The sequence below is a fragment of the Cebus imitator genome, unplaced genomic scaffold (genome assembly GCF_001604975.1).
Source record: "Cebus imitator isolate Cc_AM_T3 unplaced genomic scaffold, Cebus_imitator-1.0 Scaffold41, whole genome shotgun sequence".
NCBI lineage: Eukaryota > Metazoa > Chordata > Mammalia > Primates > Cebidae > Cebus > Cebus imitator.
The window spans coordinates 1,094,719-1,107,144 of NW_016107356.1; the positions used below are offsets into that span (position 1 = coordinate 1,094,719).

The window sequence follows — 12,426 nt, forward strand, 5'->3', positions numbered from 1 at the left end:
TTCATTCACTGTGACGCCCAACCTGGAGTGCAGTGGTGCGATCTTGGCTTACTGCAGCCTCCACCTCCTGGGTTCAAGCAATTCTCCTGCCTTAGCCTCCTGAGTAGCTGGGATTACAGGCACGCGCCGTCATGTGCATCTAATTTTTATATTTTCAGTAGAAACAGGGTTTCACCATGTTGGCTAGGCTGGTCTAAAACTCCTGACTTCGAGTGATCCACCCACCTGCCTCAGACTCCAAAAGTGCTGAGATTACAGGGGTGAGCCACCATGCTTGGCCACAAGGTCATATTTTTATACCATCTCTTCTGTTTGTTGAAGGAAATTCATTGGTCTCAGCCAGCTTGTTGCTAGGCAAGCCAGAGGGAGTTGGGGTCATATTCAGACAATCTTGAATATCCCTCCACATGTATTTTAAAAATGTAATAGGAGAAACCAGTTGATATTATGTAAAGATGATGTTTCTCTTGCAACTGATTAGTTCAATCGGAATCCCAACAGGGATTTCCCAGAACCTGACAAGGTGATCTTAAAAGTCATATGGAAAATTAAAGTGCGAGGAATGGCTTGTTATACACATGGACCTGTTTTCATAGTAATTAGAGTAGGAGTTTTTAAGACTGTTAAATGTGGCTGATATTGCTACTATCAGACCTGAAAAGACTTACTTCTCTCTGGCTTAGCAATAAGGATTTGATACCCAGATGGGAGATATATTGTGAGAAAGATGGATAAAGAGACAATGGACCCAGAGGGTAATTGGGACAGGTATAAATAAACATAGGACTTCATCCTATCATTTCAGATACTCTTTCTCATTTTTTTCTATTCAGCTATTGCTTTTCCTGTCTGCGTGTACTCTTATTATTTAGGTTCTATTAAGTTGAAATGAGTTTTAGGGTTTAGGAGAAAGTCTGATTTTTCTGTTACTGTGTTGTACAAATTCACGGTTGTTCTGAATGTTTGCTACCAGTAGAGTAAGACAATGGTTATTTTCAACCCCAAATAAAGATAAGATTCTAGTTTTTGGAGAACCATATATAAAAGGCTGAAAGATCCTTCTAAACCAGTTATTAGGAAATGAGCCCACTGATTATTAATCACTTAGAAGTGAAAGCTTGTCTATCACTGTGAATGTAGTATTGCAGCAGAAGTTTAAAAAACATATCTGAGTAGACATTCAAGAGAAAAATGAAGTAAGAGTGAAGATAGTGCTATAATCCTTTGTGTCGAGTTTGTGTGTATGGTATGTATTTCTCCAGTGCTGTCTCCTACTCCTGCCCCAGCTTTGAAATATACCTTCAGTGTTTATGTAAACAAACTTCATTTGATGTACCAGTGATACTGAAACAGTGAACATAGAAATTTGCAACTTAGTAACTGAAATACATTAAATTCTAGTTGAATTGATCAAGATGAGTGATCCTTTGGATTATGTCATTACATACTACATTATTTCAACCAGTTCAAATTTTAAAAATTTAGATTTTAAAATTATGCAAATACTGCTTTTAAAATAGTAATAAAGGGAAAGAATATTGTAATGGAAGAAAAGAACTTGATTGATCTCTAGAATTTTCTAATTAACCATTTTATTTTGTTTTGTTTTTAGCTCACGCCTTCAAACCAACAGCATAAAACAGATGAGAAGGGCAGGGCTAATTTGGGAGTATTCAGTGTTTTTGCCCCTAGGTAAGAACCAAAGTTTGATAGTTGTTGGCGTTATAATAGAGATTCATTTTTCTTATTGCTTGCTGAAGTTGAGTAATGACTGTTCTTCTATTTAATGTTAGGCAAGAGTTGAGACTGAATAGAAGTTGAGAGGTTTTCTAAGAGCTGAACTTTGTGTAATTGTCTCAGAATTTTTAGATTATTAACTAATGTAATTTGAACTCCTCTCCTCTTTTGTTTTGTTAGGGGAGAGCATACTGTGCAGGTTAAAGCCATCTATAATAAAAGTATAATAGAAGGACCTGTAATTAAATTAATGATTCTTCCAGATCCAGAAAAACCCGTTCGTCTCAATGTTAAATATGACAAAGATGCTTCCTTCTTAGCTGGGGGTCTTTTCACTGGTGAGTATTTCACATACGTAAATAAATCTATGATGATAATTTTCCTTTTACATTAGTGGAATAAATTATTTATCCTAGGTGTTCATCACAATAAAAAATCGTGCTAATGATAGCATCTTAAAGAAAATAGCCTCTTAAGTGGCAAAGAAAATATATTTGACTTAGCATTGCCTACCCTCATTCCCATGTCTTACATTATTTTAATGTCAAGAATGAACTGAAAGTTCATACATAAACTGATAGTCTGAGGTAATTAATTTTGGTGGTGTTTGTACATTGACTGAATAATGAAATTGTGTAAAAGAAACAGGAACTAAATGGTGAGAATTATGGAGTTATGGTCTACTAAATATGATGTTATCTTAAACCCATCATAACTAGAATTATTTAGCTTAATTTGATGGAAATATGTCACATCAGACTTTATGATTAAAGATATTTCAGAACAACAAACATTTATTAAGTAGTACTACGTTAAGATATTATGCCGTGCCCTGAATTACAATAATGAATAGCACAGTTTTCAGTGTGGTGTGCTCAGTCTAATGTAGGAGACAGGGAAGCAAATGATTTCAATATCATGTGGCAGATGCTAAGTCAATAGGAAATTAGTTTTTGCTTTACACAAATAATTTTCTGGAAGACTTCTGTTTTCTTAAAGGATGAATTCCTGTACATAGTTTTAAATAGCGAATGAAGCACCTCAAAGTTTAGATGTAAAATATTTTAACAATAATTTTTAATAATTAAGCTACATGTATACATAGCTTTTTATACTTTATAAAGTAGACTATACTTTGTATAAAGTAAATCTATTTCAGGGAGATCTATCCTGTGATTAAAAAACTAATAACAGATGCCAAACGAATGTTACAGGTGGTAAATATAATGGGAATATTATATATAATGTTCTTTTGGCTATTGCATGCTCTTGAAAACCATAAAAGAAAGTAAATATTCTGTTCTTGGAATACATAAAGCATATGGTGCTGTAACTAGTTGGTCTAACTCTAAGTTGCTGAGTTTACATAGTCTAGTCTTTTTGGTCTTGCATGCTAGAATTTACACATTTCTTCATCAAAATTATATTATTAACATTTGAATAAGATGTATGCTTTAAGGGATACAATTATTTAACCATATCCATTAATTGAACTAGAAAGAAAATAATTTTTTAATGTTTACCATGACAGATTTTATGATTAGTGTTATTTCTGAAGATGACAGTATTATTAAAAATATTAATCCAGCACGTATTTCCATGAAAATGTGGAAACTGTCTACCAGTGGGAACCGACCCCCAGCAAATGTAAGTCATGGGAAGCATTTTTTGAAGTTAAAAATAGTTCTTACATTTAACTTAAAACTAAATTTAATTTAATATAAATATGTAACGTTACATAAATTTGAGAAACGGAAGTTAATTCACTCTGTTCTTTGGGGTTAAAGAAGTTACATCAGTGTATGTTTCAAAATTAAGGATTGATGCTACTGAAAAAGAGTAGTCTACGTTGTGATTTTTCTTAACATTTTAAGATGCCTGCACATTAAAATTATTTCATCTAAAGGACAGTAGCATAAGGCAGAAGCTATTAAATATCATGAGGGGATAATATAGAAAATGAGATAGTAAAGAGATAGGATTGATAGACTGCTTGAAAGAGTGAAGAGAGGGTTCGAGGGTCTAGAGCAGTGTTGTCCAGTAGAAAGATGACACCTGGTGTTTCAGCTTTCTAGTAGCTACATTAAAAAGCTAAAAAAAAATAAGTAGAATTCTAATTTTTTAACCTTTTAATATATCAAAAGTTACCATTTCAACAGATATTCAGTAGTTTAAAAATTATTGCTGGTATTTTACATTCTTTTATCTTACCAAGTCTTTGAAATTCAGTGTTTATTTTCACTGTATATTAATTCAGACAAGCTACATTTCAACTGCCCAGTAGTCATGACTAGCCATTATTTACCACGATTATTTACCATACTGGACAAGGAAGATCTGAAATCTAAAATTGGAAACTAAAGTTTGTCAGTGTCCTGATACCTACTTCAACATTTATGGCTCATTTTAATCATTGGTTTTGGAAACTATTTTGCTTAATTAATCCTGAATCTTTGCTTGCTTAATTTAGACCGTGAGTCCAGTCAAGTTGCTATTACCTTAAAATAATATCACCATAAAGATCTATTGTGTGTCTTTTTTAATGGGGTGTCATCCCACTGTGACTAATCTCACATTGTACTTCACATGGTATATATGTGTGTATGTCTACCTGTATCATAAATAGAATCTGGATTCACCTTCAGTTCAGGTATATAATAAGTTTTCCTCCTAAGTATACTATGTTAAATTTTGTCATTTTCCCCTCTCCCCTTCTCCCTACTCACCTTTCTAGGCAGAAACATTTAGTTGTAATAAAATAAAAGATAATGACAAGGAAGATGGCTGCTTCTATTTCAGGTATTTCTCAAATCATTTCATATTTTGAATACATACCTTTTTACAGAATAATTCAACCCTGGAGGTATTTGTGGGCTCACCTGAGGAAAAGTAATTTATGATCAAATAGAAATATTAGTATCTCTAAATTTTTGTCTGTTTTTGGGAAAAGATGTGTCTTCATTTTCAAGCTTTAAATTGGTTTTAAGCTTTGTAAATTGTAATTGTATTTGCTTTTGAAACTATTGAAGTAATCAGAAGAATTATTTTATGTTGTCAAAGCACTTTATAACTCTTTATTATATAGGAGGTTTCTATAAAGATTGGACTGACTTTTGAAGTTTTTGTGACTTTGAAAATGTTGCTGCTACATTTTCAAATCTGACAAGATATGTCTTAAGTTTCTTTAAAAATCCTTTATCATCAAAGGGGTCAAAATGTTCATTATATTTGTTCAGTACTTTTTCAGACTAACTGGTAAAGGACCAATCATGGAAGTTCCACCTCTTACCTCTTCCAGTTATTACCTTCTTCCTTCCTGTTGTGCATGCCACGCACACACTCTTGTAGACATATGCGTGCACATACCTCAAACCCTCTCTTTCCTTGGTCTTATTTAGAGTTCCATTTATCTTACCATACATCCCTATCATCTCTGATTTAATTGTTTCCATTTTTGAACTGGATATACAATTTTTTTTTGGTATATGACTTCTTGCACTCAGCATCATGAGATTATTCTGTAGCATATACGTATAAATCCATTCATTTCCATTGCTATATAGAAGTCCATTGTGTGAACACACTACAATTTTCCTAATAGCTATTTGCATTTTAAGTTTTGGGCTATTACAAATAATGTTTATTACACTGGTGCTCATATAAAAGTAAAATTGCTGGGTTATAAGTTTAGTGAAACCAAACATAGATACGTATGTTTAACTTGAGTAGTCTTGCTCTATCACCCAGGCCAAAGTGCAATGGCTCACTGCAACCTCTGCCTCCCTGGCTCAAGTGATCCCCCTGCCTCAGCCTCTCCAGTAGCTGGGGCTATAGGAATGTGCTGTCATGCTCAGCAAATTAATTTGTTGTTGACGTTGTTGTTGTGTGGACACCAGGTTTCACCACATTCATTGCTCAGGGTTCGTCTTGAACTCCTGAGCTCAAGGCCGTCTGTCCACCTCAGCCTCCCAAAGTGGTAGGATTATAAGCATGAGACATCATGCCCGGCCCTTCCCAACACTTGGTTTTGTCAATCTTTTCAGGTATAATCTTCTGGTGGACGTGTAATAGAGTGACATCACACTTACTCTTAATTTGCGTTTCCCTTTTTATCATATTTATTGGCCACTTAGATTACCTTTTATGAAGTGCCTATTTGAGTGTCTGACCAAATTTAGTATTTTTTTATATTAACTTGTAGGAGTTCTTTGTATATTAGGGATATAAGCCTTTTGTTAGACATCTTTTCCTATCCTGTGGCTTGCTCTCCCACTTTATAGTTGATCTTTGTGTCCTGTTTAAGTCTTTCCTTACATTTAGGTCATCAACACATTCTACTATGTTACTGTGTTGGGGGTTCCCAATACCAATGCCAGGTTTGATGATTCGCCAGGAGGACTCACAGGAGTTAGTATATAGTTGGGCTCATACCTGTGTTTTATTGAAATAAAAGGATTCAGGCCGGGCACAGTGGCTCAAGCCTGTAATCCCAGCACTTTCGGAGGCCGAGGCGGGTGGATTACGAGGTCAAGAGATCGAGACCATCCTGGTCAACATGGTGAAACCCTGTCTCTACTAAAAATACAAAAAATTAGCTGGGCATGGTGGTGCGTGCCTGTAATCCCAGCTACTTAGGAGGCTGAGGCAGGAGAATTGCCTGAACCCAGGAGGCGAAGGTTGCGGTGAGCCGAGATCGCGCCATTGCACTCCAGCCTGGGTAACATGAGTGAAACTCTGTCTAAAGGATTCAGAGTGAAATGAACAAGGTGAAAAGCTCATGGGATGATGTCCAAGGGCAACCAGACACAAAGGAAGCTTTTCAAGGATTCTGTCTTGGTTAAGTCACATCATATGTGCTTAATTCCTCAGCAATAAATTGTGACAATGAGTATAAAATGTTGTCAGCCAAGGAAGCTCACTAGAGACTCAGCACCTAGGGTTTTGGTTAGGGTGGAGTCACATAGGCAACCTCTGCCTAGCAAAAACCAAATTTCCAGAAGAAAAACAAGTGTGTAGAATAAATCATGTTAGCACAGTGGGTTAGGCAATGTGAGCCACTCGTACCAGTTAAAGGTGGGAAACATCCTGAAATCTAAACTCACAGATGTCTGCCAAGCGCCCATTTTGCAAGCAGGCCTTTCTATGGATAGCACTTTAGGTTTGCTGTGTTCTTTGTGTACAGTTATATGTGGAATTTCTTTGTGTACAGTTATATGTGGAATTTTTTTTTTTTTTTTTAATGTGTAGTGTGAGGCTGGGTGCAATGGCTCACACCTGTAATCCTAGCACTTTGGGAGGCCGAGGCAGGTGGATCATATGAAGTCAGGAGTTCAAGACCAGCCTGGCCAACATGGTGAAACCCCATCTGTACTAAAAATATAAAAATTAGCCAGATGTGGTGTTGTGCACCTGTGGTCCTAGTTATTTAGGAGGCTGACGTATGAGAATTCTTGAACCTGGGAGTGGAGGTTACAATGAACTGACATTGTGCCACTGCACTCCAGCCTGGATGACACAGAAAGTCTCTGTCTCAAAAAAATATATATATGTATAGTGTGAGGCAGATGGTCAAGTTTTGTTTTTATTCCCATGTATATATACTATATTAGTTATTGAAAAAATAATTTTCTACAGTGGCATCCTTAGTCATATATCTGTACATGTTTGGGTCTATTTATAGACTCCCTATTTTGATTTATTGGCCTATTTATTTTGCCAGTGCCATACTGTCTTGATAAGTCTGGTATTCTGTAGAACAAATACTCCAACCCTATTCTTCATTTATGTCTTGGCTCTGTTTTTTTATATAAATTTTGTTATCAGTATATCAAATTCAAATAAGCAAAACACATCTTAAGTGGCAAGACCTTTTAGGATTTGTTTGAATAGTAGTTTGGGAAAATCTTTCAACTCATGAGTATGGCATATCGTTTCATTTATTTAAATTTCTTTAATTTTTCTTGTAACATTTTATAATTTTCTCAAAGTCTTATACATCTTTTCTTAGATTAATTCCTAAATTGTTGATATTTTTATGGCATTATTGTAAATGATATCTTTTGAGACGGAGTCTTACTCTGTTGTCCGGGCTGGAGTGCAATGGTATGATCTCAGCTCATTGCAACTTCTGCCTTCTGGTTCAAGCAATTCTCCTGCCTCAGCCTCCCGAGTAGCTGGGATTACAGGTGCGCTTTACCACTCCCAGCTAATTTTTACATTTGTTTAGTAGAGATGGGGTTTCACCATGTTGGCCAGGCTGCTCTCGAACTTCTGACCTCAGATGATCCACCCACCTCGCCCTCCCAAAGTGCTGGGATTACAGGCATGAGCCACCATGCCCGGCCATAAATGGTATCTCTTAAAACATTTTTATTTTCTGTTGTTTTTGGTTATAGAGATGCAGTTGATTTATGTATATTGACCTTGTACCAGTTATCTTTGTTAAACTCCTTTATTTCTAATTTTATTTTATTATTTATTTTGAGACAGGGTCTCACTCTGTCACCTAGTGCAGTGGTACGTACACACCTAGCGTAGTGCAGTGGCACAATCCTGGCTCACTGTAGCCTTGACCTGCCAAGCTCAAGCACTCCTCCTACCTCAGTCTCCCAAGTAGCTGAGACTACAGACCCACACCACTACGTCTATTTTATTTTTTGTAGAGACATGGTGTTACTGTGTTGTCTGGGGCTTGCCTTGAAATCCTGGGCTCAAACAACCCTCCTGCCTTAGCTTTCCAACTAGTTGGGACTACAGGCACATACCACCACACTCGGCAAATTTTTTCATTTTTGTGGACTCAAGGTCTCTCTGCTGACCTTGAACTCCTGGGCTCAAGCAGTCCTCCCACCTCAGCCTCCCAAAGTGCTGGGATTACAGAGGTGAGCCACCACTTCTGGCTCCAATTTTATTTGTAGATTCTTTGGGATTTAATAAAAATATCTATGATTTATGATAGTAGGTTTGTTACTTTCCAGTTTTTGTGTATTTTATTTTTCTTATACCACACCACCTTGGATTTACAGCACAATGTTAAGTAGGCATGATGAGAGTGATCATCCTGTTCTGGTTTCGAATCTCAGAGGGAACATTTCAACATTCCACCACTAAGTGTGGTGTTTGCTTTAGAGTTTTTCTTTTGTCAAAGTGTTCATTTCTGAGCCTTAAGAGAAGTTCTCTTAATTATAAATTGACTTTAGATTTCATCATTTGTTGAGGCAATACATGTAGTTTTTCCTTTAAAAAATACCCTTTAAGAACAGACTTTATTCCTTTACTTTTTAATGTGGTGATTATAGTACATGAGTTTTCTGAATGGTCAGCCAACCTTGCAATTATTAGAATAAACCCAACTTTATCATGTTGTATTATCATTTTTATATATTGATGGAGTTGTTTTGCTAATGTTTTGCTTAGGATTTTTACATCTACCTTGATGTTTGAAGTTAACCTGCATTTTCTTTCTTACAAATTCTTCTTAATTTGCTATCTAGGTCATGTAGGCCTCACAAAAGTAGCAAGAAATTTTCCCTCTGTCTATGTTTATTCTTTGGAGGCTCTTATATAAGAGTGTTATTATTCCTTCCTTAAATGGTGATAGAATTCATCAGTGAAGCCATCTGAGCCTGGTGTTTTTGTTGGGGGAAGGTTTTAGTAATGGATTCAGTTTGTTCAAATTCAGAAGTTACAGAACTATTTGTGTTTCCTGTCTCTTGCTCAGTTTTGATATATTTATCAAACTATCATTTTTTTTTTTTTTAAGTTTTTGAGACAGAGTCTCACTTTGTCACCCAGGCTGGAGTGCAGTGGTGTGATCTTGGCTCACTGCAACCTCCACCTCCTGGGTACAAGCGATTCTCCTGCCTCAGCCTCCCAAGTAACTGGGACTACAGGTGTGCACCACCGTGGCTGGCTTATTTTCTTTGAGATCTAATGATCTCTCTTGACATTATTTGTACTCTCTTTGTGGCTTGATTAATCTTAGTAAGAGATTTCAATTTTGTAGATCTTTTAAAGAACAGACTTTTGGCTTTTAAAATACATTTTACCTATGTTTTAATTAATTTCCTTTACTTCCTTTGCATTTAATTTGTTCTTTTATTAAAACTGCTTTAGATGGTTTCTTATTTATTGTGGTCATACACACATACACAGTATGTATATGTGTATATGTAGAGCTGTACATTTCTAAGCGTAGCTTTAATAGCATTCACAAGCTTTGTATGTTTTATTTTTGTTAGCATTTGGATCAAAAATTGTTTTTTCTTTCTTCGAACCAGAGTCTTACTCTTTCATCCGGGCTGGAGGGCCGTGTGTAACTCACTATAGCCTTGAACTCCTGGATTCAAACAACTCTCCTGCCTTAGCCTCCTTAGTTGTAGGAGGACCTCAGGTGTGCACGACCACACCCAGCTAATTTTTTTTTTTAATTTAGTAGATATGGGGGCCTCACTATATTGCCTAGACTGTTCTCAAACTCTTGATCTCAGGTAGTTTTTCCACTGCAGCTTCCCAAAGTGCTGATACAGGTTTGAGCCACTGAGTCCAGCCTTGGATTAAAATATTTTCCAGTTTTCATTGTGATTTCATCCTTTGACCCATGGCTTATTTAGATGTTTACTAAACTGTGAAATTTTCTGGTTATCTTTTTTCTAGCTTCATTCTACCATGGGCAGAAAGTCTATACTGTATGATTTCGGTCCTTTGAAATTAGTTGGTATTTGTTTTTGTACTGGGTGTATAATAGTCAATTTTTGTGTATGTTCCAAATATATTAGATAATAATGTGATTTTTGTATTTGAGGTACAGTGTTCTACCTTTTGTTTATTTTTTTTTTTGTCTTTCACCTAACAGTGTAGTAAATCTCCAATTTGTCAATTTTTTAATGTTAGTTTTGTAGTATTTGCCTTACATATTTTGAGGCTTTGTTATTAGGTACATACAGACTTAGATTATTATTATATTTTTCTTACAAATTAAACCTGTTATTATTATGAAGTATTCTTTTTCTCTAGTAATGTTTTTTGCCTTAAAGTTTACTTTGATAGCAGTATACCAACTTTCCCTGTGAATGACATGCAAAAGCCACTAGGAATCATGAGGATTAGTGTGTGCATGCATGCGTGCATGTATGTATGTGTACTTTTAAGTGTATCTTTTGTAAATGGCATTATCTTTTTTTTTTTTTTTCTAATAATCTTTGTTTTCTAATTGAAAGTTTAGGTCTTGCATATACCAATTCACTTGGTTTGGGATCTCTTGTTTTCTGTGTGATCCATCGGTTTTTTTTCCTCTTTCCTGTTTTATTTATTTATTTATTGTTTCTAGTTGTCATTTTTTGTTCCTTTGTAACTTGGTAGTTATACCATTCTCTAATTGATTTCCTTTGAGATTTGTAACATGTATACTTGACATACCAATATCTAGTAAATTTGTATTTTTTTGCTTTCTCGAGCAGTGCATGGATCTCGGACCATTTACTTTCATTCCTTTCTCCTAATTTACATGCCTTTTTTGTTGTGCATGTTAAACCTATCAAGGCATCATTTTTATTGCTCACAGTCAGTGTTCTTTTAGATTTATTCATTTATCCTTTCTGTTAATCTTGAACTCAAGGCTTTCATCTGGTATTGTTTTCCATCTTGGGACATTTCTTCAGTGTGTCTACTGGTGATGAATTATCTTAGTTTTACCTGAAAATATCTTCATTCTACCTTCATACTTGAAGGATATTTTTACTGCCTATGGTATTCAAGGTCAGCAATTTCTTACCACCATCCTTCACTATCCCATCATTCTGTTGTCAGTCTCATTATTGCTTTTTAAAAAATATATTTTCCCTCCTTTGGTTGTTTTGTGGTTGGTTCCTCCCCTGCCTACCCCAGCAGTTCCTGCCAAGCAGTTTTACTATGCGTAGCAGTTTTACTATGATATGTCTATGTGGATTTCTTTTTTATATCCTGCTGAGTTTTCATGGGCTTTGATTTCGTCGTCTTAAGTTTTAAAATTTTGTAAATTTTTTCCCATTCTTTTTCCCTTCTTTCTTCTAGGTGATTACTTTGAACTGTCTTCAGTTAACTGATTCTCTATTCAGTGACATCTGATTTTCTGTTAAATCGCTTCTTGAGTTGCCAATTTCTGTTTGGCATTTTCAGTTAATCGATGTATTAAAGTCTGCCTAGAGTTCCTTTAGTTCTGTTGTGATTTTCTCCTGGTTTCTGTAGTTTTCATTCTAGTTCTGTCCTTCATGTATCTGGTGATTCTGTTACGGCTGTACTAGACATTTTATTTATGAATATTTATAGAAATAATTGATATATAGGATAAGAGTATGTTACATTTGTTTCTGTCAGTTGTCTGGGCTGCTACCCATCTATTACCACTTCAGTCCAGTTTCAGAGATTTGAGACAATTCAAAGTCAAGTCCCATTTCTTTGGCAAGCTGGTCTGCTTTAGGTTTACTTGTGCTGCTAGAATTTACTCCCAGGAGTAAAGCATCTTTAAATGTGAAATCTCCATTCTTATCTTATATTCTGCTGAGTTATTTTTTACTTTAGCTTGTTAACTGTTGAACATTTTCAAGCAATTCTTGTTGTTGTTATTCTACAGCTGTTTTCATCATGAAGGGTTGGCCTGCCATTTGGAAGCAGAAGTCCTTTTTAATTTTCTCTTTTTTTTTTTTTTTTTTT

At 35.5% G+C, this 12,426-nt stretch overlaps 1 protein-coding gene across 1 annotated transcript in view; it reads left to right on the top strand.

The window, feature by feature from the left end:
• The window catches only part of SMCHD1 (structural maintenance of chromosomes flexible hinge domain containing 1), a 141,609-nt gene that overhangs the window by 104,451 nt on the left and 24,732 nt on the right, over window positions 1-12,426 (top strand). The window contains exons 31-34 of the mRNA XM_017526068.2: window positions 1,613-1,692; window positions 1,918-2,075; window positions 3,269-3,384; window positions 4,472-4,536. Coding sequence (XP_017381557.1) covers window positions 1,613-1,692; window positions 1,918-2,075; window positions 3,269-3,384; window positions 4,472-4,536 — 419 coding nt within the window. The remainder of the gene's footprint in view (window positions 1-1,612; window positions 1,693-1,917; window positions 2,076-3,268; window positions 3,385-4,471; window positions 4,537-12,426) is intronic.